The sequence below is a fragment of the Homalodisca vitripennis genome, chromosome 4 (genome assembly GCF_021130785.1).
Source record: "Homalodisca vitripennis isolate AUS2020 chromosome 4, UT_GWSS_2.1, whole genome shotgun sequence".
Taxonomy (NCBI): domain Eukaryota; kingdom Metazoa; phylum Arthropoda; class Insecta; order Hemiptera; family Cicadellidae; genus Homalodisca; species Homalodisca vitripennis.
The window spans coordinates 186,182,247-186,209,854 of record NC_060210.1 but is presented as its reverse complement, the minus strand read 5'-3'; the positions used below and the strand labels follow the sequence as shown (position 1 = coordinate 186,209,854).

The following is a 27,608-nucleotide window of genomic DNA, read 5'->3' as shown; positions in this document are numbered from 1 at the left end:
TGAGTTAAAGGAAAAAAGTGGATTTTTTAGAACAACACATAACAGTTCATGTGATTTATCATACAAATTTATTAAACTGTACATCAGTAAAACAACCTATTTTTGGAGGTAGGATATCATGAAAGAGTGTTGTAAGTATTTTTGCTTAACCTTGCATGTTTGGTTTTGGTAGGCCTTTCCTAAAATAATACTTTGTAGGCCTATAGTATGTTCAAACCTAAAAGCCTGTGCTTAGCTGGTTGACAGTGAGATTTTAGAAGTCATTTACATATTAATCTTCCTTTACTCCTTCTTTGAATCACAGCAGGATTGCATGATTAATGTCTGCTTTATCAGTTTACAAGTTTCTATTTAAAAACTTTGGCATGGATCCAAGCTCATTGAAAGTTAAATTTGTTTTTCTGAAACTAACTTTTTCATGCAAATTGTCTCTGTAAAAAAGTAAAAAGTTAATTTTTTTTACAATATAAGTTTATGATATTATGCTCTAAAATCAACCATATTCAATGCAATAAAAAATCCTGCTCGTTAAGCCATTTAAGAGTGTCTAACCTAGAAAACCTGGAAAAGTCAGGGAATTTTATATGTTCAGTTTTGGTAGACACCCTGCATTTACAAATATAGACTGTCATACGATGTCGATAACACACTTTAGTAGCCTAAATATACTTTAAAGCAAGGTGGTAATTTGGGCTCATAGGTGGTATTTTTTTCAGGTACTGGTGGGAATTTTCCAAAAGTGGATTGGCAACACTGGTCATTGTTATTCTGATTGAAGTGTCTGCAAGAAAAGAAGTCAACCTTTCTAAAGTGACGTTTCCACTACACTACACCCTATCTCCACATTTGCAAGTTTGGTTATGCACTTCTGAAATTTCCTGGTGTTTCTGATCCTGACAACAGGCTGAAGATATCGCATTTTCTGATTTTTGTTCTTTAGTTAGAGAACATTTCAGTTACAATTAAGATCAATAACGTTCAAGTGATATCGTATTTTATATTGTCCACACATCAAACCGCTTTTCAAGGCCAAGAATAATGTGTAGTTTCTGAAAGTGAAAACATTTAACAATCAGTGCTTTACAAACATTCAATGTATGCCTAGGCCTAGATGCAATGAGCTTATTCTGTAAATGTGTATAAGTCACAGGTAGAACTATAATTTAATTTAAACTGCATGGTTAGACATTTTGGTAGTTTTCAATCCTTTATTAAGTTATTCTTATTTAAATAGATTTGTTTTTGTTTTGGAAGTTGGCTGAAAGTAATGAAATTTAAAAGTATAAGTTGCCTAATTCCAATTGTAAGGTTGTTTTTACTTATATCCTCTATTTTTTACATTGGCCCAAGTTAAATTTGTTTTGTTAATTTTTAAATAATTATTATAAACTACCATTCCCTTTTATTTTATTGAGATATTATCCATAAATACTGAGTTAATTCCAACTAGGCTATTCATCTACGTATAAGCAGCCACCATGGCAATCAAATCAACTATTGATTATAAATATCTAAACTATCAAACAGGCTATAAATCATTTTACCTATAAATATTCATTAATAATAATTGCCAGCTTTTTTATTTTACAGAATAACAATGTAGTTTAGTATAATCTTAAAAACCTATAACATAATTCAGCACTGCAGTATAATAAGCGTCCAAAACTCGAGTGAGCGATAATATCGAACCATCAATTAGAATTAAGGGTAGGGTATGATAAGCGGACCCGGTTTTTTATATCGAAATTGGCAAACGATATTACTTAATCATAACCATCGATATAAGCATTCGATACTGATTAATTATTTTGAATTATTAACTTAAATAGTCTATATCAACAGCTGTAAACACTTAAAAATAATAACGTAGGATAATATTTCAATTTTACGTAATTTTAATTATTAAAAATGGCAGTCAATTTTAGAAAACTAAAAGACATTGATTTGAAAGATGATAAGACAAATAAAATATTGTTTTTGTGGCTTCAACATGTTGGACTCGCACTGAAAACCCCATTATGTGAAATTTGTGGGAAAGAAACAACTGTAACTGTGAGAGGAGCAAATATTGTCGTCTTCAGTTTTGCTAATTTTTGTTATAATAATTTGTTTGATCACTATAAATATTAAATTGATATTTAAATTTAAAGCATATGATTGTTATTGAGGACTATAGACACTTTTATATTGATTGATACTCTAGGATTTGAGATGCGAATATTAGGTATCGAAGACTACATTCTTCTATATCAAAAACCGGGTCCGCTTATCATACCCTACCCAGAATTATTTCAATGCTGGTAGACGTGTTTTTTTACCCTGTTAAAAAAAGTAGGCGGTGCCACGTACTGGACACACATTACACCACCACTGTGGCGGTCACCGGTGACCATGCATGCGATGTGTTAAATAATTGTAAATGCCCAAACTTAGTATAAAGAAAGTAGTATTATTTTATATTATCTAAAATGTATATATTTCTTTGACATATAAAACTATAGCTTCACTATAATACAATCTTTAAAGTCTATAACGTAATTCAGTTTGACTTTATCGTTCCAAAGTAATTGAAACAAAGTTAATCCATGTGCGTGTTATTTGAGTAATGGCCGCTGGAGATGGATATACTGTTGTTTGTCAATATCTGTTACAAAATAACGTGTTGAACTATGACGTTCCATCGTTCTGTTAACGTGGTAGCATCTTGATATACAAAAATTTTATTAACTCATACAATGAAGCCTAGACTGATAAACTAATAAATTTATAAATAAGTTAATTCAAATTTGACTATACAACACATTTATTAGGTATTAGGAAGTCCTTATGTACCATTTGTTATTACGCTATACATACATAAGTATTATAAATATGAAAAGTTAAATATATCCTTAACAAACGCTCACGAGATCTGAGCTTGAATATGGGTACTATCTAGAGCGATGTTTTTCTTGTTTTGCCAGCAGTGTGGGGTGGCGCCGAAGTTGCCACCGAAGCCTGCACTGATGGCCAGGAGCATTTCTGATCAGTATTTTCCCGACTTCAGATCACGTCCCAGATCGTCCCAACTTCTCTGACGTCATCACGTTGTAAAATTTAGGGCGTATTCTAAGAACGGGAAGGTACCGATTGAAAATGCATGCTGGCAAAAAAAAAGAAAAACATTTCTTGTGATAGTACCCAAATTCAAGCTCAGATGGTTATATTTAATTATGGTACTACTAATAACATATTTATGATAACCTAATCTAAACCTATTTTTATCACATAGAGTAGTACTATTTCCATTGATAATATATGCCTCATTACTTACATGAATTGGCCTGGCTGTTACTGGCTACTGAGTGACCCAAAACCAAAAAATCGTTATGAGAACAAATCATTCAGCTCAGCTGTTACTGAAACAACATTATCCCGGGTAATAGGTTACCCTGAATAACCTGTTACTGACACTTTATACCGCAGATATGTAATAGCAGCAACTGAGTAGTTCTGCACATGAGTGAGACTTTAATAAGCGGCCTACACTCGTTATTCGGTTGTTTTTATCGAACAATTCAATGTATTATCCAACTTCGGTATGTAAAATCGTACACAATAAGTTATAAGAAATTAGCGTAACAAGAAGAATCTCGTACATTACAATTTTAAAACGTAAATTGAACACTAACATTACAAAACCAACTGTCCTAGACTTTGATATCAAAGAAACCTTACAATATTTATAACATGCCCAGCTTGATATCAATGAGTAACCGCTTTTGTGAAATGGAGGAAAGAATTCTCTCCATGGGTTACCAGGAGCCAAACTTACATGTTAAAGCCACTTAAACAAATCTTGTCACTTGTTAGAAATGTCTCACATATATTCCTCATATCCATCGCCATTTTCAAAGTCTCAAAATATTAGTTACTTCTTGCTGTTTATTGTCTACATTAAAATCACTATAACTAATGAGTTGAAACCATATGCTAAGTTAAATAAATTGTAATATCGAATTATTCCTTCCGATAAAAACATCAAACCATTCGAAAGAAACAACCGAATAACGAGTGTATGTCACTTATTAAAGTCCACCCTGCACATGTTTTATTTGTGTCAGACAAGTTTATCCTTCAAAATAGTAAAAAGTAAGTAAATGTTTTACTGTTTTGTTTGTTATATTTTATAAATACATATGCTAGATTGGTTTTTATTGACCATAACATTATTACTTTTTATACTGTAATTTGAAATATACCGTAATATGGTATAAGTAGTTGTAGCAAGGACTCTACTTATTCTAACTGATGATTCGATATTATCGATCACTTGATTGTTGGACGCTAATTGTACTATAGCCTAATTCAATTTGAAATGATTTGGTATTTGACTAATGGCCATTGGCCGCAAGTGCAATGGCGATATACATGTGTAATTTGTGTCACATCGTGTCAGCAGACACGTTTATTGTCTATTTATCCTTCAAAATATTAAAAAGTAACTAAATGTTACACTATTTCGTTTGTTCATTTCATAAATATACATAGCTTAGTTTTTTATTCATCATTAAATTATTACTTTTGAGATACTATTTAAAAACAGCCAAACTATACTGCAATTTGAAATACTTATAAGGTCATTAGTTTTCAGTAGTTGTATCGAGATTCGTTACTCATGAATATCGATGATTTTGTCGTAGTGGCCACTTATTATATTGCACCCCAGTCCTATACCCTAGCAATTAAATAAGTCGTAGTAAAAATGAAATTGACACATAAAATGGCTATGGTATGTAGAACCGGTTCTTTTGTATCGATATTAACAAACAATAAATATTGCATAATTACATCTATTGATATAATCAACCAATGCTGATTAAAATTATGACAATAACTTCATCTGTACCTACTGAAAACAAACACAGTTTCAGATTATAAATAATATTTTGATTTAAAAGTAACTTCATCTAAATAAAAGTTATTGATAACTTCAAAAAATCAATCTAATAGCATTAAAAATGATAAAATGTGTTTTCTTTGGTTTCAATCCTTGGTTTTGTTGAGATTTGTTGTATAACCTGTTCTAATTCTGTGTTTTGTGATTAAGGTTTCTTTATTAATTACGTGATTGTTATATTAAATTATTTCTTTTAGTTTCAAACGTACGTATGACTTTTATTTAGTATTTTAGATACATTGATAGATCTATTATTTGAGATCTATTATTTATTATATATATATATATATATATATATATATATATATATATATATATATATATATATATATAGGCTATAGATGATTATAGTAAACTATATAAAAAAACCTAGTCCGCATATGCTGGCCCAGTTTGGACTGTCATGCATAGTTATACACAAGGCTTCCAAATTCTCCGCATCCATTAATCTTCATTATCCTGTTTACTGCAGTGAACGGGGTAATCGCGGGAGTGGCAAAATAGTAATACTAATTCTCTAAAGTTATTCTATCAACTCTAATTCTTTACTATTGAAATTTATTACGAAGTTAAGGTTTTCATTACATTTTTGTGACAAATACAGGTATCAGAAAAGATGAAATAACCCAAAAATAGTCAAAAAGGCAGAGTATGAATAGCAGGCCTGGTTTTTATATTGCATAGTATATTCCTCGATATATAGTATATCAAACAGAAGTATAAACCAACATCACTAAGTATACTTAATACAAAGTGGAAGTCATATGTTTGATATTAAATTAATTCATTTAATAAAGTAACTTCATAAAACTTAAAAAGGGGCTATAACGATAAAACAACACAAAAGGGGCTCACAGGACATGTGAGTTAGTGGTAAAATCTCGGGCAAAGTACGATAAGCGGACCCGGTTTTGTATTGATTACAATCATCAATACTTCATATATTGAATAAAAGAACTATAAACGTATCTAAATAAAGTCACATGTTTCAAATTAATAGAAATAGTTTAAACAATAATGTAATGTCATAAATGATTTAAAAAACCCATAACCATTCATCAATCAAAAAATTAAGACAGGTGATAGGAAAAAGTCATTTAAAAAATAGAAAAAACAACAACAAAACAAACAAATATCTTGAAACCGAGAAAAACTCAGTAAATCATTTTTAAGTGTTGTTCTGTACAGTTTTACAAGTTTAACTATCTTTTTTAATTTAAATGATACACTTAAATGGTGATTTAGTAATTGTTCAAATACATTACTATTGGTTGATTATATCAATGGGTGTAATAATTAAATATCGTTTGATAATTTCATCATAACAAAACCGGGTCCGCTTATCATACTCTACCCAAAATCTCATTATTAAGTATTAAATAAATTAAATGGTGATTTTGTAATTTTTCAAATTCATTACTATTGGTTGATTATATCAATGGGTATAATAATTAAATATCGTTTGATGATTTCACCATAACAAAACCGGGTCCGCTTATCATACTCTACCCAAAATCTCATTATTAAGTATTAAATAAATTGTAACAAGAAAACAGACATATTGAAACGACGATAAACACAGTTTTAATTTAGATGATGTCACTTTTAAATTAAATAACATTTTGTTTACGTTTTGAAAATTGAAGTTTTTCATGTGGTACTACAAATGGTGTTAAATGTTCGGTATGCAATTGTGTCGGTACGGCAAATATATATTCAGTAGGAAATAAATGTCAGATGTAGTTTGCTGTTCCGATGAAATTCTTTTATACTGGCTGATTGTATTGTAGAAGCGAGGGCATACTTTTATACAGTTTTGCTAACATAATCATATTGTGATCGAACTGTTGTATTGTACACCGCTTATAGATTAATAATGTTTTTAAAGAAACAGAAAAGGAAGTGCTATGTTCATACAATAACTATTGGTATAATGCTACTAAATGTAAATAATATGTAGCACCCAATTTTTTTCAGTAAATTATTGTTCAATCATTTTTTTATGCCAACCTATCTTATTATTACCTTTTACTACACAACCTCAGTTCATCGTGATTTTAAACTTACATAAAATTGACACAACAATAATTAAAACACCTGTATCGTAGTCAGAGGTGGATTTGAAGGTTTACCGCCCCTGGGCTATCCACAATTTGCCGAAAACCATGTAGGCTTACCTTGGTACTGCGGTGGGTCAACGCTACGTCGGCAGCAGCGAGACGGCTACGCTAAGCTTGTAATAAAACTGAAATATAATAGGTTGAATTGAAATAATTGACAGTGGTTAAACCTGTCAATTGAAACAGGTTATTGAAGTTACGCTTCTTATATTTGCAGTTATTATTTTTACCATAAAATATGAGATGTCACAACATTTATCAACTGGCAAATTACTAAAAAATCATGATAAGAAAGTCGAAAAAATTCTGTTGGATTAAGGACAGTCAAATTAGAGAAGATATATTTAGGAATTACAATACAATAACTAGACCCTGATTTTAATAATACTTAGATTTAGGATTTAGGTCATCTGAAATTTATATTTTTAACTTATGGAATAATTTATTTTTGACTTTTTTACCAAAATTTGCTGCTCCCTGAATTCTGCCGCCCTGGGCTATAGCCCATTCAGCCCATATGTAAATCCAGCCCTGATCGTAGTATACTATAACTTCAGGTGTATTAATATTAAGATATATACAGAATGATTCAAAATTATTAAGTACTATCTGTAGGTGTTTTTTACAAAATTATATTACCTTATTAATATTAATAACTTTTGAGGTTAGTCCTCTGATTATATAACTACTTTTTTGATTTTATAGCTCCTTTCTTGGATTCTACATGATAATTTAAAAACGAATTTATTTTGTTTTCAGCGTGTCATTTTTATTGTTTTATCATGGCTTAATATGTTATGAATGAGTGTCCAAATTCGAGAAGAATGGTTCATTCAATGGTTATATTTTTTAATTCTCAATGGATTATTCATCTGCTATTTTTGCCACATGAAGTAATTCTTCCTTAAGTTGGTCAACAAATTGGTTCCATAATTTAAATTGTGTTTCTCAAAATTGAATATAACAAATGATTTATGTGTAACTACAAAAGTATTGTTGATTTTTATCATAGCTATTTTTCCATGTGTTTCTGATAGTTCAACTCATTATCGACCCTCTGGATTTCTATTTATTTCTTTATCGTTACTATCTATTAAGATTATTTTTGATTGGTATCAATGGGTTTTTCATTCGTCACCAGCAGTTTGAGCAGACTTGGTTAAACCAAATATGATTAAAAGGTTACTGCATTGAGAATATTATAATTTAAAAATTATAAACATTGAAATAGTTTATTGTATCAAATAAGTTGTCATATTCAAATGACGACAAAACAGTAAAAATACCTTTTTGCTGAATATAAAACAAATGAATCTCAAAAACCGTAATGGATCCTTGACAATAGAAACCGAAAATTTATAAACAGAAGTGTAGTCAGTCAATTTAATTTATCCAAATGAGGTAGATGTAGTATGTACCAGCTATGAAAAGTTAGAAGTTAGTAAAAAGTATTATTTACGCATAACTGAGCTTTGTTAAAGGTATAACCTCCACAGTTTAGTTATGGGTGTCAAGGACATCAGGTCTTGTTTATTGCAAGTGTTACTATGGACAATTTCTGTAGGCCTACATGAAGCAAGTAAAATAGTAAATGTTTTATGTTATCTACCACCATTATGTTAATTATGATTTATGCCTTAACTAATTTAATTTTTATATTTAACTTACCAAACTTAAACTATCCATATTTAACAATTTATATAACATTTTCAATGTGACGTTGCCAATTTTCCCTACTAGTTGTGTAAGAAATTTTATATTAATCATAATGTAGTAATTAAATAATATAATAGATCCATGCAAATTATTTTTAAGTTACAGATTTATGATTCTCATTTAAGACTCACTACATCAAACTTCGGATCAAATACATGAAATATCTCTGACCATTATTTTTTTAGAAGTATTCCACCAAGAAGGTCTTTTCAACTTTATCAATAAATACTTCTGTATTAAAAACCATAGCTACAAAAAGGCACAGTAACAGAAAATACAACTCTTGTGCGCTCAACATGTGGTACCTAAATATCACAGTTGGCATCACTGCAGATCTGGTGACTTATGTCCGACATACAACTACATAAATAGTAACATAAGCTTCCATTCATTTATCCTCGACATATTATGATATTTCTTGTCAGTATGTTTTCTAAAGCGATATGACTTACTTTATATACGACACACCTTACTCATAATAATGCATAAATGTTTTATTTGTTTCTATTCATTTATAATATGCACAATTTTTTCAGTTTATAATGTATGACACAAATTTTTTACATAAAAGAGTCCTAAGGAATGTAGTTTGTTAATACCGATATAGAAATAGAAAGACTTAATTTTACAAGCGCTTGAATTAGATGTGAGCTTGAATTGTGATTTTGATTATTTTGAGGAATATTTTTTGTTTGTTACCAGTAATACGGAGCAGTATCTAAGGAGCTGCCACAGCATACACTGATGGCCTGGGACATTCATACTAAGATCTTCTGAATTGTTGATTTGTTACCGTAATAAAGTATCTCAAGAGATGTTTTTCATTGTCACCAGCAGTACAGGGCACATCAACTGGATTTGTTATAGTCTGTGTCAGCCATGAGTGTATTGAAAGGGATATCAGTGACATCTACTTAAGTTGAATTCCATTATGTTGACTCTACAGGGCTTCCTTATAATTATGTCGTTGTCCGTTCCTCTGTGCGATAACTCTTGTTAGAAGGCTCCTAGAGACTTGAAATTAAGTACCTATATGTGTTCTTATTGGTGCAATAAAAAGTGCTGTCGATTTTGGGATCAAAGGGCAATCCATCCGTCCGTATGCCTGTACATCTGTCCATTTGTGCATTAACTCTTGAAAGAAAAGTTCTAAAAACTCAAAACTTGGTTAACTCTTCCATTTTATTCTTAGAGTTGTATATCAGTTTATTTTCTAGCTGAAAACATTGTAGCTTATGATATGGTTTTATGAGGTGTTTGTTGCAAATAACAATGTTTTTGTAGTTTAGAAATTGGAAATATTATTGTGTTCTATTTGTATGCTTTTCGTCCCGTTCTATTGTTTGTGTCTTATCTTTCTCTGATAGGTTATCTTTGCAGTTTATGGTCAGTGCTACATCAACCAGAATTGTGTACATACAAAAGTGTCTTGTGGTTAAACATAACAACTACCACTAACTCAACTCTAATAATATTACCTAGTTCTGTTAGCTGTAAAAAATGTTTACAGTATTTGTTTTTAAGAAGTTTTAGAAGTTACCAGGAGATTTATAAGTAGGTTATATGGGACAGATTACTATAACAGATGCCCCTAAATAATCGATACCTGGACTATCATTCAGTAACAGACAAACTTAAATAAATAAATTGTATTGTTGACAACTTTAATATTATGTGCAATGGTTTTCAAGTTCATAAAACAAATTTATCTCTCCCATACAACAGATAAAGAAAGAAAGTCCATATCACTGATCAATCTTATCAAACAAATGATTGATTGAACCATTTATAAGACTTTCATCAGGCATTTGAAAAGTAAAATTCTTGCCATGCTGTCTTTATGAAAGACTGCGCAGATGTCAGGTAAAAATCTGTAGAGAGGATTCATTCGAAAATTTTGTGAAATCTTGTTTTCATTTTTATTCTGGATTTTTTTTTTTAGATGAAAATTTAAGTCTGGTCTCCAAAGTTTTAACCCATTAAAACGAAGATTGCTGACGAGATATCTCTCCATGGAGCAACATTTACAGCTTAGCTCATCATAGGTTCTAGCAAGTAAACTTCTATTAATTACTCAACAGATCACATTATTATGTTCCTAATTGAGCTCATACTGGATCTGGCAGCGCTATCTCACTTGTTATTCTCTTATTATTAGATATACAGTCTGTTCCAAAAATATTGCAACTTTTGTTTATTTTTCTAAAATTATTTATTTATTCATCAATCTTAACTTTGTCCCTTTCAAAGTAATCTTCATACACTTATGCCAATGTTTCTTCCAATCCTCAAAGCACTTCAAAAAGTCGTTTTTATGTTATGCTTTCCTTCAATGCCGTCTTTATCTAGTCAATCGTAGCTTAGCGTCTTCCTTTCATAGGCTTCTTCAGTTTCGGGAACAAGAGAAAGTCACAGGGGGCCAGATCTGGGGAATACCGTTGCTGCGGCATCATTAGTGTGTGGTTTTTTTTGCCAAAAAATCATGTACAAGTGATGATATATGAGCAGAGGCGTTATCTTGGTGCAAAAGCCAATTTTTGTTCTTCTATAAATCCAGGCATTTCTAGCGGATTGCTTCATGCAAATTGCACATAAATATCAATTGTTATTTACAGTTCTACCCTGTGGCAAGAACTCATGATGCACCATGCCCCTGTAATCGAAAAAAAAACGTCTGGCACACTGTTTGTTGTTCACATCTTCTCGCCCCTCTCAGAATGTTTTGTACCACCAATAAACGTTGATCCAAGGTTACTTCTCCATAAGCCACAGTCAACATTCGAAATACATCAGCACACTTAATTTAATTTTTAACACAACATTTGATACAATTCTTTGATCCATTTTCGATTATGCACAAATCGAAAACAAGCCAAGACACATGCAAGTAAATCAGCTGTCAACAATTAACTGAAAATTCAAAATGGCCGAACGTGATAGCATATGTCAGAGACATGTGTACCAACATAATGGCACAAAAAAATTAAAAAACTAATATAACGTAACCCGCGGAAATTAGAAAGTCGCAATATTTTTTTGAACAGACCTCGTATATGAATGTATTAGTAATGATTGTATGGTTTTACAGTATGATAACGCTAATATTATGTTTAAAACCAAATTTTACGCCATTTTGTAGGTTTAAGTAAATACTGTGTGTGAGTGGAGTGGTGCTACACACTTTGCAGTTTGGCCACCATGCCACCACAAATAATTCATAACCGCTGGGGCACTCATGCTCAAACAACTTGATACGCAACTTGTTAAATATTAAAAACAATCAATAATTACAGTCACGAGTAATGTGAAGTCAAATATCAATCAGGCTCTGACTTTGACATCTTGGGCGACCCACTAAGGACAGATCATATTACTCCTTTCTAGCTACTAGCTAAGTAAGCATCACTTCATGTCCATCTGGACTCTTTGTTTTCCTTCTAAAGCATGTTCCTTTTTTTTAACATTTGCTTCAATTGCATATATAAAGTATTCTACCACTTATTTCCGTTGTGAGAGGTTAAACATTTTAGAAGACTTGTGAGTTATTTTTTAAACTTTTATGTGGATTTTTTATCACTTTGATGTGATTTGCCTATAATTTTCTGTTTCTTTTGTGAAACCTTTTAACCCTTTAAGGAGTAATGACGTTCTGGAACGTCACTACATCATGTGTTCATAGGAGTAAGGATGTGAAACATAATACACTCCCAAAATAGTAAGAAAAATGTTGTTTTATTTTTTAATGAAAATCAGATATTATTACTATAAAAAGCTAACATTTACTTTTGTTGAGAAAACACAAAGGCTAAAATTAGTTTTTTGTGTGAAAGTGCTCGAAACATGGATGTATACACAGTGGCACACCACACTCTTTACATTCAAATGTTGTATCCTTCCTCTTCTATTCTCTACTTGAGGAATGAGAACAGACGTAGCATCTGTTTTTATTTTTTATTTAAAGTTTCCTTTAGTTCATTTCTGTTTTTATTTATTTACTTACTTACTTACTTACTGCCGGGGCCGTAACAAAATCTCAGTCGATTCTTTGCCTCGTCTATGAGCCTCTTCCACGCCACCCTGTCTTCCGCCAGATCCACAGACCCTCCACACCGGGTCACATCTTCGACCACTTGATCGCACCATCTTATCTTTGGCCTACCCAAAGGGCGCCTTCCTGCCGGTAACCGCCTGCCTGGTAGACCTCTTTTAAACCTTGTGCCCTCCTGTCTCCGATGTACAGTCCTAGCCAGCTAATTCTCTTTGCCTTCACCAACGCCACAATATCAGGATCTTGGTATACATTGCGTAATTCTCTATTTTTTCTGATTCGCCACACCCCTTCATCACATATTGGTCCAAATATTTTTCGGAGAACTTTATTCTCAAAAACAATCAACCGCCCCTCATTTTTCTTCGTTAATGTCCATGTTTCACTTCCATACATTAGGACTGGTTGAATGATTGTTTTATAAATTCTTATTTTGGAGCATTGTGACAACAATCTTTGACGTAAAGAGTTTTTGTACACGCCCCAAGACACCTATTTGCCATTAGCTAATTTGCTTTGTATCTCTATATCCTCCACGTTTTTGCTGTTTATTGTTACACCCAAATATTTAAAACTTTCTACCCAGCCAATCGAGTAGTTATCAATGCTTAAGTTTGCTCTCAACATTTCCAGCATGTCTTCCAAAATGAATAATTTTAGTTTTATCTTCATTTAGCTCTAAGCCTACTGTTTGACATTCTTTAATAAAACTTTTTGTTAGTGTGGAGAGGTCATCCAAACTTTCTGACAAGATCACTACATCATCCGCAAATGCCATTACGTTCAGGTCCACTCCTAATTTAACCCCTCTTTGTAGTCTTTTAACTTTTTGTAATGCCCTCTTCCACAGCCAGGTTGAAGAGAGTGGGAGAAATCCCATCTCCCTGTCTTACTCCAGTGTTGATAAGGAAGTTTTCCGACATTTCTCCATCTATTCTTATTTTGGCCTTTGAGTCACTTATACACATTTTTGACAGTCTTATCAGTTTTTTGCGGGATTCCATGTTTTTTCCATCTTCTTGAATAGAGCATTTCCTATCTATGCTGTCATAAGCTTTCTTGAAGTCTATAAAAATTCCATAGAAGCCTTTGTTGAACTCATAATATTTTGAGATTGCCTGTTTAAGTAGGAAAATTTGATCTATTGTGGACCTGCCTTTCATAAATCCTGATTGCTGTTCATCAATTATTGCTTCAGTATAAGGACTTAATCTTGATAGTAATATTTTTGAAAATATCCTGTAGACGGTGTTCAAAAGAGATATTCCTCTATAATTAGAAACATAATTGTTTATCCCCCTTTTTGTGCAGAGGAATTACCACTGCTTCTCTCCATACCTCCGGTATAATTTCCTCTTCCCATACTTTTGTAATAAGTTTATGTATTTCTTTATCAGGAATTTTCCTCCACTTTTAATAATCTCACTTGTAATTCCGTCTTCACCAGAGCCTTATTGCATTTAAGCTTCGCTACCCCCTACCGCGTCTTCTACTTCTTGCGTAGAGGGTGGCATCACCTCCGGTTGTACATGTTGGTAATTTAATTCATCGTCAACGCTTCTGTTTGTACAGTGGTCCACAATTCAGGAGTTCTTCAAAGTAGTCTTTCCACACTTTAACCCCTGATTTCTTTGTCCATCACTAACTGTCCATTTTTGTCTTTTATGCCATAGCTTTTTGCTGAGACGCCTTGTTTGAAAAAACGGATTGTTTTCTGTAAAAAATCTCTTGCGTTATTTGCTGTTCTGTCATTCTCAGCCTTGGTAAGTTTTCCGTTTAGGAATTCTCTTTTCGCTCGTCTAAGTACCACTCTGGTATTTCTGTTAGCTTCACAGTATTCTGTCCTAAGTCGTTCTGTCATTCTTCTGCCTTCTTCATCCACATTGTTCCTGCTTGCTAACCACCTGTGCTTTATTTCTCTTCTCTTGTTTACGGCTGTCCTGCATATCCTCTGTAAGAGCCAAGGATTCTTCTTCATATTTTCCTTTGTGCCACACACTTCCTTTACTGTTTCAGTGACTATAGTTTGTAAATTTTTCCATGGTTTTCCAATCTTGTCTGACTCAGTCATTTGTGTCTCTTTGCTTTCATCTTCCAATATTTGGAATCTATTACTCAATTTAATTTTAAATTCCCTCTGCACTTCTGGTATTGTTATTTTGTCAGACGCTAATTGTTCTTTCCTAGGTGTTCTCTTTTTATTCACATTTATTCTTTGTCTTAAGCTAATTAAGACTAAATAGTGGTCTGTACCAAATTCTGCGCCTCTGACTGTGCGCACATTTGTAATGCTGCTATAATGTCTATTGTCTACTAATACATGATCAATTTGGTTGCTTGTTTTCCCATCTGGAGAAACCCATGTAGCTTTGTGAATTCTTTTCCTTGGGAACATTGTGCTACATAATTTCATATTTGTTGAACTAGCTAAAGTGAGCAGTCTCAACCCGTTTTCATTTGCTGAATCATGTAAACTCTCCTTTCCAGCTACTTCTGTCCAATAGTTTTCTTTGCCCACTTTTGCATTAGCATCACCCATCACCAACTTCACATCATATTGAGGCAGCTTATTTATCTCTTCCTCTAGCCTGCCATAGAATACATCTTTCTCCTCATCTTCAGCCTCCTCTATAGGAGCATATAAGTTTATTAACGAAAGATTCTTGAATTTCCCCCGCTTAACCTAATATTGCACAGTCTTTCACTAATTGGTGTAAAGCCTATAACTGATTCAGTAATATTTTTCTTCACCGCATATCCTACCCCTCCATAATATCTGCCATCGTCCGTACCACTATAATAAATTGCATATTCTTTGGTATTAATTTTTCCCAGCCAGTGGCCATCTGGTTTCCTGCAATGCAACTATGTCTAAATTATACCTACTTAATTCTTTGGCTAAAATACATCACACCCACCAGGCACCGCTAGTGTTCTGATGTTCCATGTACCCAGTCTCAAATCCTTTGTACGTAGCTTGGTCTTTGCCTTCAGTTCCAGTCCAGTTTCCGAGGCTCCATTTAAACGTTTCGTAACATTTGTTTTTTCCAGAGTGGGTTGTTGGCCCAACGTCCAACCCCCAACCTGGAGGACCAGGAGTTTGTGTAGAGTCTTCTTCTCCTATGACAGTCGCTTTCACACCACAGCTTCCAGACCCTGTCCTGGCCCTGGTTCTTTATCGGGGTACCTTCCCCTAGCCTTGCGGGAGGCCAACCCTATCGTACAAGGCATACGGGCAGTGCTTATTTACTGGCGGCACTTTCTCGCCATGACACAACATTGTCATTGGGATTTGTGGTTTTTGAAAAGTGTGACCCCACCACGAGTCACCCTCGCCACTCCCCTCGTAATGTTGCCGCCTCGGTCCGGGACTGCTTATTTGGGTTGCCCCTTATTCGCAGCTGCCCACCATATCTGATGGGACGTCCACCATCCGCCACCTGTGACCCGTCCAGTACCTGAGGCTCGGTTAATAAATAAATAAATAAATAAAATAAAAAAATAAATAAATAAATTTATTTATTTTTCATTAACATATAGCATTTCTTATTTTATTATTTATACTTTGTACATTCTAGATTTGAACTGGACAGCACGCACAGACTTTGCTCTATGTGCTGTCAATTTTCATGCATTAACATGTACAAGTGTTGGAAATTTGTTTTTGAAAATAAATTTATTTGATTGATTGATTGATCTCTTTTGTGTCTTCCGTGTCTGACCTTCTGGCGTCGGCAGTGGCCGGGGGAAGTGTCTGCCGGTCAGGCGGAGCGGATGTTGGTCTCTGGTAGCGGCTGGCGGTGGCACGACCCTCGGCGCCGCGGCTACCAGCCTTCCTTCTCTTGGAGTGTGATGTGTTTCCAATATTTGTCAGATGAGGTTTAGTCTAAAGTCACAAAACCCACTTTTCTTGTTTTGTTTGATTACAAACATGTTGTATGTATTCAAAACAACAATATCAATCAAGTGGAAAAATAATTTACGGTACCACTACTTTGATTTCCTTGCACTGTCATTGAAAGATATCATCATGTCAGAGCGGTCGACTGCTCCCATATCCTTGAAACTGACTTGAAAACAATAAACAACACTATTTCATCATTGTAGAAGAAACTGCACAAAGTGAATGTTACAGCAGAATGCGACTGTAGAAGTTGTTAGCACCAATTACTGTTGACAGTAGAAATCGCGGGAATCCGTATGCGGAAAAAACCTTTACAGCCGCTCTGTAGTTGAAAGCAGCTGACAGTATTTACGCGGGAAACTGCGCTCAGTTATTTAAGGTTAGGAACAGTGGGTGGATTTCTTCCATAGAGAAAAAACATAAGAGCTAGTACTTGTAATATAAGTCATAATTCATTGACGTTCTAGAACGTCCTTACTATTTTCACATGATTTTTAATATGACGTTCTGGAACGTCAATACTATTTTGTAACAAACACCTATACTCGTTAAAGGGTTAATCGTCTTGCATAAAATTCTCTACTTGGTTCATCGGAAATTACGTCTGACTATTTAACTAACAATGTGTTCTCTATTTTGCAGTTTTATTTAGGAACTGCTGAGACTGCAATGTCCATCAAGAAAATGCCCAACAACAAACATAACAGTGCTACATCCCGATTAAAACAAGATTATATGCGACTGAAGAGAGATCCTGTACCATATGTGGTGGCTGAACCTCTTCCCTCCAACATCTTACAATGGTAAGATCTTGACAATTGTGGATCACTTTTGTCTTAGTGATATCTTTAATACATCAATTAGTTGTTTTTGATCCCTCTGTTAAAAAAAAAATCATTAAAAAAGTAAAATATTCTTCTGAATTCTTAACTCTACAATTTATTGATATACCATCTGCACAATACAAGGTTATTATAGGACACAGCAAATTGTAGTTGCCAAATTAATTAACGTCCAAGTCAAAAACTAGATTCGGAATTTCTCAAAATCTATACAAGTATTCAACAAGTGTGTTTAAATACTACTTTTGACAATAAAAAATTGCAGCTGTTACTTGATAAATGTGTACTTGAGATTAAATTAAAATTGAAATTAAGTCAACATTGGAGTTTAAGTTCCTGCAGCAATTTAGTTTCGTTGTGGCAGGATGGTTTTAGTGTTTTGTATATATTTTTCCTGTCTACTGTATACTTAAAGCAAGTTCACTATGTTAATTTTCCATGTATAAATTTGTCAGTAAAGATACTAAGAGAAGACAATAGGTTCACTCTATGGATAAGATTTTTTCATGCATTGTTATTCTCAGAAACATCAGTAAACATGTCAGGATTCCTTTTTCAGACATTTTTAATGTATCTGCTATCAAAATTTGTATTAGGCTTATCCAAATTTTTCTTTTTGAGAGTTTATAATTTTCTCCTTTATGGAAACTAATTATATCAGGATAGAAAGGGAGTTAGAATGCATATTTTTCTATATTTACACAGAACACAAAACATTTGTTTTTTCTATATTTAGCAGATGTTAACCAAATAAATAACAGCAATTGTTTAGTAGATTATCATCACTTAAAAATAAGTGAACTATGAGTAAATATGGTCGCTCAAATAAACCTGACAATATTTATCAAGCCGCTTACAATGAATTCTTGTAGTAGATATCTCATTATCAGATCCTGATGTTTATGGACTATGAAACCAAAACAAACATCAGCTGATTACTAACAATGATAAATACAAACTTGTTTATGAGGAAGTAAGCAGTGTTTATCGCTCATATAATTGAAGCAACTCCTCTTTTGCTAAAACAACTTTTGAGTTATATGTAACATGGTAATGATCAATATAATTAAATCATTATACGCTTAAAAAATATTTCAAAACACATAATGACTAGAAATCATTGAAAACTAAGTGATTTGAACCAAATCATCTATAGAACTAAACTTTAAAAATAACTAAATAAAAATCCTAAAATATGAATGCAACTGAAAATAACAATAACATTTATATTTTAATTTCCAAGCACTATTTGGTATATTTTTTACTTAGTAATTCATGTTTTATTATTAAATAGTTACTTAGAAAATTATAGATTATATAATGATAATTTATACTCTTATTTTAACTTTGCGGTGAATATGGTATTAATTTAATTTATTTTGACACTGTTTCTTTTCCTAATTCAAAATTACGTATTTTATAATCACTTAAATGTTACCATGTTTTTAACAACTGGCATAGCAAAATAGAGTTATAGCAACAGGATTGTTTCTATTTCCTTTCTTCAAATCATTCCAGATTGGAACTATAGTTTGTGCACACATTATAGAAACAATATTCAAGTATTACTGATTTTAATTGGATACATTTAAACTGGTTACTTTGGCTGTAGTATTATCAGTATAAACATTGTACGGTAATTGATGAGCCTAAAGTCTTGGCCACCCAATAGAAGATGAAGAATTGATGAGTATGTTGAGAACCGCATTCCTTACGTTGAGCTTAAAGTTTTCCGGATGTACAGGCACTACGTGGTGACGGGACCAGAGAACACACCGTACGAAGGTGGCATTTACCATGGAAAGCTGGTTTTCCCACGGGAGTTCCCATTCAAACCTCCATCCATCTACATGATAACTCCCAATGGCAGGTGATGTGTCTTTGTTTTTTATTTGTAGATTTGTCGTTAGTAGAAAAGTAAGGTATTATTCTTAAACTTTAGTAAATCTAACAAGGCAGATGCACATCAGTCTTTGTGTCAACATTAGAGGTACTGCACTTGTACCATACTACAGACTTCTGAACTCTTCTTAGACATTCCCTCATAACTTTGCCATTCACAATAAAGTGACATAACTTATTCATAAAAAATATCACCAAAGTGACAGTCACACTCTTCACCAGCAACCTCTGTCTAGATAATGCTAGGTTGCATATTAAAGATATGAATAATACACATCCAAACAGTTTTAATTTTTCTTGTTAAGTACTTTTTAAGTATTGAAACAAAAAAGGTTAAGCCATTTTGAAGATTGTCTGAAAAACCAAAAAAAGACCAACAATCTAAAACATTTTTATATATGTGTGAAGTATGTCTCTAAAAGTAAGATATATCTCATAATTCTTACAAAAAATGAGGATGTAAAGTGTTTGAGGCTCTTATGGAATATGACCTTTGATCGTATTAGTTAGACAGGAGATAAATCATTCATATGGACGAGGAATGCTGAAGTGGAGGGCAAGATTACATTGTGATCATCTTTGCCCCTTTTTACGAAACGAGCAGAGAAAATGCTACGCCGTTCAGAAAAGCTTTCACAAAATTGTGATGACAGCAATAAATAACGACCAACTGTGAGAAATACGTTGTTTTTTCTGAAAATAAGTGTAAAGTGTGGAAGTTTAATTTCTCAATTATGCTGAGAATAAAATCATATTAATTGTCTTCATATTTATTTCCATGCAATTAAAATTTCTGACACCGCACCGTACTGACCAACAAACTGTCAGGTCTGAAAGTGTCAGCCAATTGACCCCGACGACCATGCTTTGTTGCTATGACAACGTTGCTGATGCGCATATGAACAAAAACGAATACTGAACGTTTTTTAACGCCTGTGTAGTAAAACCTATTTTTATTTATATGTGAATGTGTAAGAAGTATTTTTTAAACGGTCTGTGTACAGTGTGTAGTCTACACTTCGCAATAACTGGGCAGAAAGTGGTCAAGGTAGAGGGCGTGTTTATCTCGATTCATCACAGTCCTATACCGTGTACTGGCACTGCCAGCCTCCCTCAGAAGGCAGTGGCGGGACATCAGTTGTTTAGAGTCGTCCTTCCATCACAAAGCTATGCTGAGCTCATTAACTGCGAAATTCATCCACCATTACTAGACTCAATTGAATTGATACAAAAGTGCATCAATGGTGTCTGGTTACATAGGCTGACAGCCGACGGCCATGGTCAGTCACGTGACTCGAGTCTAATCGATATCAACCTGATGTCGGCCAAATATGATGCCATGCCAAGTCCACCACAAATAGAAAAAAAACATTGTTGCGTATTATATTATTGATAGGATAACAGAATTTCAGACATTTGCCATTGTTATATGTTACAAAAGGTATAACACAACATTTAACGATTTTATAACATTTAATGATGGCAGATGTCTGAAATACTGTTATCCTTTCAAACCTTTCATCGTCAATAACAAACTTTAAACAAAGAAATTATTGATGTTTTGCGTTGCGTTGTTCAGGTAAATGTTAATTTTTGCAAAGAGTGTGCTGGATTACCAAGCGTACCAAACCATAGGATGCCGGATTAATGGAATTTTACTGTAATACAATCTAAGGTACAGTTCAAGTCATTTTAATACTACTGTCGATTCATAACAAAATAAGAAGACAGTTTAGTTTGTTCATAGTCCATATATTAAGTGGATTTTGTGTAACTTACAAATGCAACATGAATAAAGTTTGTGAAAATATTTATAAATAGCTTTGTGTAGATAGATCTTCATACATATTGTATAGCACAATTAATTATGCATGCAGTAATATACACAATGTCAGAGAACCAATACAGTTTTAATTACATTACATTCGGATTCAAACAAGTCCTGAACTTATATCCTAGACTGGTTTTACCGATTCCTTACATAAAGTAATTTTCATAAAAAATCATCATAGTTACTGTGTTAAGTAAAATGGCTTTCACTTTACCCGAAGGTCATTCCAGCGCTTCTTTTAAATTTGCTAACAGAGCCAATGGCTGTACCGCACACTGCATGTTGCATTAGAATATAAAGGAAGTGATGGATACTGTAACTGTAACGTATCAAATTGAGGAGTGATTTTTAGTTTTTATTTGTAAAACTTAAAATTATTGAAGTATAGTTGTTAATTTAATTAAAAAATTTTGTAGCAACTGTGTGAGAGTAAAATATTGTTAAATATGATTATTAATTTGTGAAACATTTATTGCAGGTTCAAGACAAACACTAGGCTATGTCTGTCCATCAGTGACTTCCATCCGGACACATGGAACCCAGCTTGGAGTGTCTCTACCATCCTTACCGGACTTCTCAGTTTCATGGTATGTGTTTTGATATGTTCTCCTCGCAGATAGTGTCCATAGATAACTTTTCTGACATCAAGATTATGTTTAAAACCCACGCACTGCCATGCCATATCAATCTTCACTTACTTTTGTCCATCAGTGACTTCCATCCGGACACATTAAAAGCCGATAATGCATTATCGACTTTTAAAAGGAAAGTGTCGGAGCTGCTTATCAGTCTCAGTGACGAGGAAGTCGAGGCCCTCATTGTGACCGGGTACAACAGGCGGACCTGACCTTGACCCCCTCACCTACCCCTCAGTCATTGCGTCATGTATTGTTGCGTCCGGCTGCCCCTGGAAGGAAATAGTTGTATCCGACAGATATTAGATTGTTATGGTTTGATATATTTTTATTTATTTTTTTATTTTTTATTTTTAGCTTAAAGAGGTGGGTTTGTTGTCATCGTTAACTGATTGCTCCAAAACTATAAACATTAATGTATTGTATTTCTTTTATTGTTTTACTATTTAATTTTTTCTTAATTACAAAATATTCTATCACATATAACTAATTTTTTTTTTCTAAAAATCCGTTCCTATATCGTTGCCATAATGGCTCGGGTCTACGCACAGGCTACTTGCCCATGTAGACCCTATTTTTCCCTGATGGAATAGTATTATTGAATATTTTGCAGCCGTTTTTTTTACCATAGTTAGATGATTATCTATTATGTTAATAATGGATGTAGGATTTATAGTAATATAGATACATTGTACGTGTTATTAATTTGTATTTGGGAAATAAATATTATTCATTCATTCACTTTCTGGACAGGAGTTGCATAGTGTGCGCTGGATAAGTATTGTGTGCCGGATGTTTTGTCAGGTTTTATTTTCAGATAGTGTCCATAGATAACTTTTCTGACATCAAGATTATGTTTAAAACCCACGCACTGCCACGCCATACCAATCTTCACTTACTTTCTGGACAGAAGTTGCATAGTGTGCGCTGGATAAGTATTGTGTGCCGGATGTTTTGTCAGGTTTTATTTTCAGATAGTGTCCATAGATAACTTTTCTGACATCAAGATTATGGTTAAAACTCACGCACTGCCACGCCATACCAATCTTCATATACTTTCTGGACAGAAGTTGCATAGTGTGCAAGCTACCACAGCTGGATGAGTATTGTGTGTGGGATGTTTTGACATCAAGAATATGGCCGGCTCGTCATAAAGACAACCTAGGCGGCTCTTTAAGTTGGAAACTTTCAAGGTGGGGGGGGGATTGAGGATTTTTGTTATATATAACATAAACCAAGTACGAGTTTTGTACTTGAAAGAGGACCAAAGAAACAGAACCAAGAAGTTGTTTTGGTATCTGTTCTGTAAATTACATTGTAAAATATGCATCAAGTTGGTTATGAGGGCAATTCAGTTTACATTGTAAGGCTTAATCACGTCAAACCGAATCATCACATTACTATCTGACGTAAGGTGCTTAGTTTGTATGCGTGTACATCTGGACGCACATTTTGTTGGGGGTTCTGACATCAAGATGGAGTATGATTGAAGCCCTCTCCATTTCTACTCAAAAAATAAGTATTAACTCATTTCTGGCAGTCTTTGTATAAAAATTGTAATATTACTCTCTTATACTTTTTCAGCTCAAAACTATTATACTTATCTGGAATCATTCATAAACAAACATAATAAATGATTCACAGTATAATGTTTGATGAATAATGTATATATAATTAATTAAAAGTTTTTGGCTGTTGTAAATGATTTATTTTGGTGCACATGTTAACAGACAGATAGAAGTCCGACTCTTGGCAGTATTGAAGCCAGCGAGTACGAGAGGAGAAACCTGGCCGTTCAGAGTCTTGCGTTCAACCTGCAGGACACACAGTTCTGTGAACTATTCCCTGATCTTGTAGATGTAAGAAACTGCTTGTCTACTTACTTATACATACATACTTGTTTAAATGACTTACATAGGCTACAGTAGACTTTTGTGTGTAAAGGAAACAGGAGTTTTCCGAACATTTGCAATCGTTCAGTGAAACAAAAAATCAGTAACACTACGTTTCGAGATCTGATTCCTGACATAGGCATGTCACGACGCTCCGGTATGATTTGTTTATTTTAACCTAGTTTGTAATTATGTGTTAGGTTTACCTGAAAATGTCCGGAAAAATCCTGTTTTGTATGTAATTATTTTATTCTAGTTTAGAAATAGAGTTAATCCTCCAGTATGAAGAATCTTGGAGCATTGGAAAAAAAGTTTTACTATCACTGGTAAATAAATAAAAAATTTTCCAATATTTACTTCTTTATTGCAAGGCCTTTCGGAATCAATGATTCCATCATCAGGCACTTCACAAATGAATAAATATTTACATTTTTCTAAATAATGGATATTAAAACAACATATTGTAAAGGATTTGGAAATATGATTAGCCAGTTTAAAATATTTAAACAGAATTACCTTTTAATTTTCTTATAAATTTATTTCTTTTATTTAGAAAGAAAAATGTAAATATTTATTTATTTGTGAAGTGCTTGATGATGGAATCGTTGACTCCGAAAGACCTTGCAATAAAGAAATAAATATTGGAAAATTTGTATTTATTTACCATTTATCCTCCAGTAATTTTAGTAATTTCTTTCCTGTAATTTTTAAAAAGCTTTTTTATCATATTGCAGAAATAACAGTTGTTTTTAATACTTAAATTGGCCCATAAAGTGATTATTTTTCGTCTCTTATAACATAGGTCTGAAAAATCAGCTGGCACGAGATTAAGTTTTTTCATTCCACTAACTTAAAAATTTGCTATTGTTTCAGTGGAATTAAATGCACAAGACATAGCTGTTGTTAGTATTTAAACTTAACAGTATTACTATGCTGAGTTATTATATAATAAAAATTAAATAAACACGCAAGTTTTTATTTTGTTTTCTATATGATATCAACCGTTGTTCACCACACCCAGAAAAGTGTATTTAGCCGCTTAATTGTATTTGTGATCTCGGCTCCACATTGTCCGTAAAACATGATTGTGCCCTGAAAACAACCACTTTTGCTCCTAGTAAAAAAACTACTATCATCTATTATTATCTTATTACAGTAGAGTCCCGTTAATCCGACCTAATTGGGACCGAGCCCTATTCGGATTATGTGATTGTTCGGATTAGCCAGAATTACAGAAAAATACTGTTTTAAACTTGAGAATGGGTCTATTTTGTTATAGAATTATCAACATTGTTTATTAAAACATGTTTTATGACTGTTGCATTGTATTTCTTGACAAATAAACGTGTTTGCGAATACTAAGCACATTTACCGTATTTAGTGTGAGATTTCTATTGTTAAGCAATGTGAGTCATCCAATAAACTCTCTTCAATGCGACAGAAGACAATAACTGAATTTATGTCTTTTAACAATTAATTTTATACTCAATAATAATATCAGTACTGTACGTCCAATTTTTGTTTGATTTCACTTCTTAATACAGTAATATAACTCATACTTAACCTATAAGTTTCAATTTGGTACTGTATTTAACTTCATTATTTATGCACTGTACCGTACACAATTTGTCTTAATAAAATACTGTATGTCTATTTAATTACAGTTTTCTTTGTTTATGTACAAAATGATGCACCCATTTTCATTTTTTAAGTAATTAGTTCCTATAACTGTTCATTATCGTTATAAATAATTCTGGACCTGTTCGGATTAACCGACGTTCGGATTACACGTGTTCGGATTAGCGGGACTCCACTGTATTATTATCTATTATTTTAGATTTTTTTTTATTCATTAATTTTTTTAATTTGGTTACTTTTATTGTGTTTTATTTCATCACTGTTCATTTAATTGATTGACTCGTAATTGTATTTCGGAACAAACGCCCCTTTTCTGTCGCTTGGACGTCCGTACTCATACCAAATGCAGATATTCATGCACTGTAACTTCTTTGTGATTCTCAGTGCACAATTATTATCATATTCAACTTTTACCATTAGAGTACTTTTGAAGTACATTTAGGTTTGCTTTACAAAACTCTTTAATAGGAAATGCAAATGTGTTTTTATTGTAAAATATTCCTTAAATTAAAGTTTGAAATTAATTTAAAATTCAACCAGTCGTTTTCGACTGTTCTCACAGCTGTACAGTAATGTTGTCTGTCATTTTATTGTCTTGAGTTGTGCTCTATTTAGTTGCAATGGTTAAAAATTTAGATTCAGATCAAATCAGAGAGGGTTTAGATAATGAAATAATTTAATTAGAACATACTAGTGATATAGATGTAGTAAATAGACTTCAACAGGAGGCAGCAGTTATCAGATTTGGGTGATTTCACTTATACTACTATTATTGTGATTTCTCAGAAAATACAGATTTAAATCATATACAGTATAACACAATGTGGTATAATAAAATTTAAACAAAACAGCCCGTCACCTTATGGTAAAAACATAACCTGGAAGGTTTATTCTGAAAACATGTATACTTTTTTATATGATAAATGAAATCAGACAAAAATGTGGAGAAACTGATTTCCAAGAGTTTTATTCCTCTTCTAAGTCATATTCTTTTTGTAACAGGCCAGTCTCATAAGTGGTAGGCTAATGTTGTAATACTTACTAAACAATACATTTGAGTTAAATAGTTCAATGTTTTTCTTAGTCAATCGTTGTATGAAGAAAATAACATTATTTATTCTAAGCTAAATTGGAAATTATAAAGAGTAACAAATTAATATATTATGTATCACTAGTAAATTTTAGTGTGCTTTTGTATATTACCCAAAACTGCAATTGTTCTATTATCTATCAAATACACCATAACATCCAACCATACTTACAAAACACCATCGGATGAACAACACCAGTACTAAGCACAATAATTAACAAGCATGGAGTCTTGAAATATGATAACAATTTATGTGTTGTAAAAGAGCTGATCATATCCGGTTCATTGTTATCTGCAAAACATAAATAAGAATGACAGTATTGGTTCTGTGACCTTTTTGGTTGATCGAGAGTGTACACTAAAAAGTTTTAGATCAAATTATGTTAACTGTCACTGTTAGCCAGGTAGCCAGGTATACAGCATAAGTAAAGTTGTGGAAAACCATGTGAACAGATTAAAGTTGGAGCATCTTCATAGTATTAGGATCTAGGCCATCTCCATGATGTTTTAATATTAATGATATATTGGCAACAACAAGGTTTTACAAAATAAATGTGCCATTAAGTAAAGAAGCCATTTTATTGTTGCAGACGATAAAGACAGAACTGGAAAGACGTAAGCAAGCTCAACAGAACTCTAGGAATAGTGATTCTGAGAACCACTGGAACGGAGACCAGGCGAGAATATTGGACGATAACTTCGGACCCAACGACCAGGCCCAGAACCCTTTACAGAGTGTCTTTGCCAACATCTGCATCTTCATTGGTTTTGCCGCTTTCGCGTACACAGTCAAATACGTCCTCCGTAGTATTAGTACTGAATAATCAATCTGAGCTAAATGTTTTGTTGAACGTGTTTTTCTTTCGGCTAAAATAAAGAACAATGTATCAATAGAAAAATAACATTGAATCGGTCACTATAAACTGAAGGTCATGCTTAACGATTGTTGAGCATTCTCAACACACGGCACAATGGGATCAATATTGTTTATGTTATGATCCGCTTGTTTGGCTATTCATATTAAACTTTGATACCAACAACTGTTTATTAC

The 27,608-nt window shown here is 33.0% G+C and overlaps 1 protein-coding gene across 2 annotated transcripts; it reads left to right on the top strand.

Annotated features, from left to right (window-relative positions):
- Positions 1 to 805: 805 nt before the first annotated feature.
- Positions 806 to 27,459, top strand: LOC124360754 (ubiquitin-conjugating enzyme E2 J2). Of its 2 annotated transcripts, none has more exons than XM_046814630.1 (6): positions 806 to 1,180; positions 17,370 to 17,530; positions 19,314 to 19,439; positions 21,781 to 21,889; positions 23,668 to 23,796; positions 27,148 to 27,459. In XM_046814630.1, exons 1-6 carry the CDS (start codon positions 1,178 to 1,180, stop codon positions 27,379 to 27,381), a joined length of 762 nt encoding a protein of 253 aa, XP_046670586.1. In that variant the 5' UTR covers positions 806 to 1,177; the 3' UTR covers positions 27,382 to 27,459. The 2 variants fall into 2 exon arrangements, with proteins under 2 accessions (XP_046670586.1, XP_046670587.1); XM_046814631.1 differs by having other exon boundaries at positions 807 to 1,150.
- Positions 27,460 to 27,608: the final 149 nt, after the last annotated feature.

Coding starts and splice junctions, on each gene's coding strand:
- LOC124360754 (XM_046814630.1), top strand. Junction 19,440..21,780: donor ATGATAACTCCCAATGGCAG/GTGATGTGTCTT, acceptor CATTTATTGCAG/GTTCAAGACAAACACTAGGC. Junction 21,890..23,667: donor CCGGACTTCTCAGTTTCATG/GTATGTGTTTTG, acceptor ACATGTTAACAG/ACAGATAGAAGTCCGACTCT.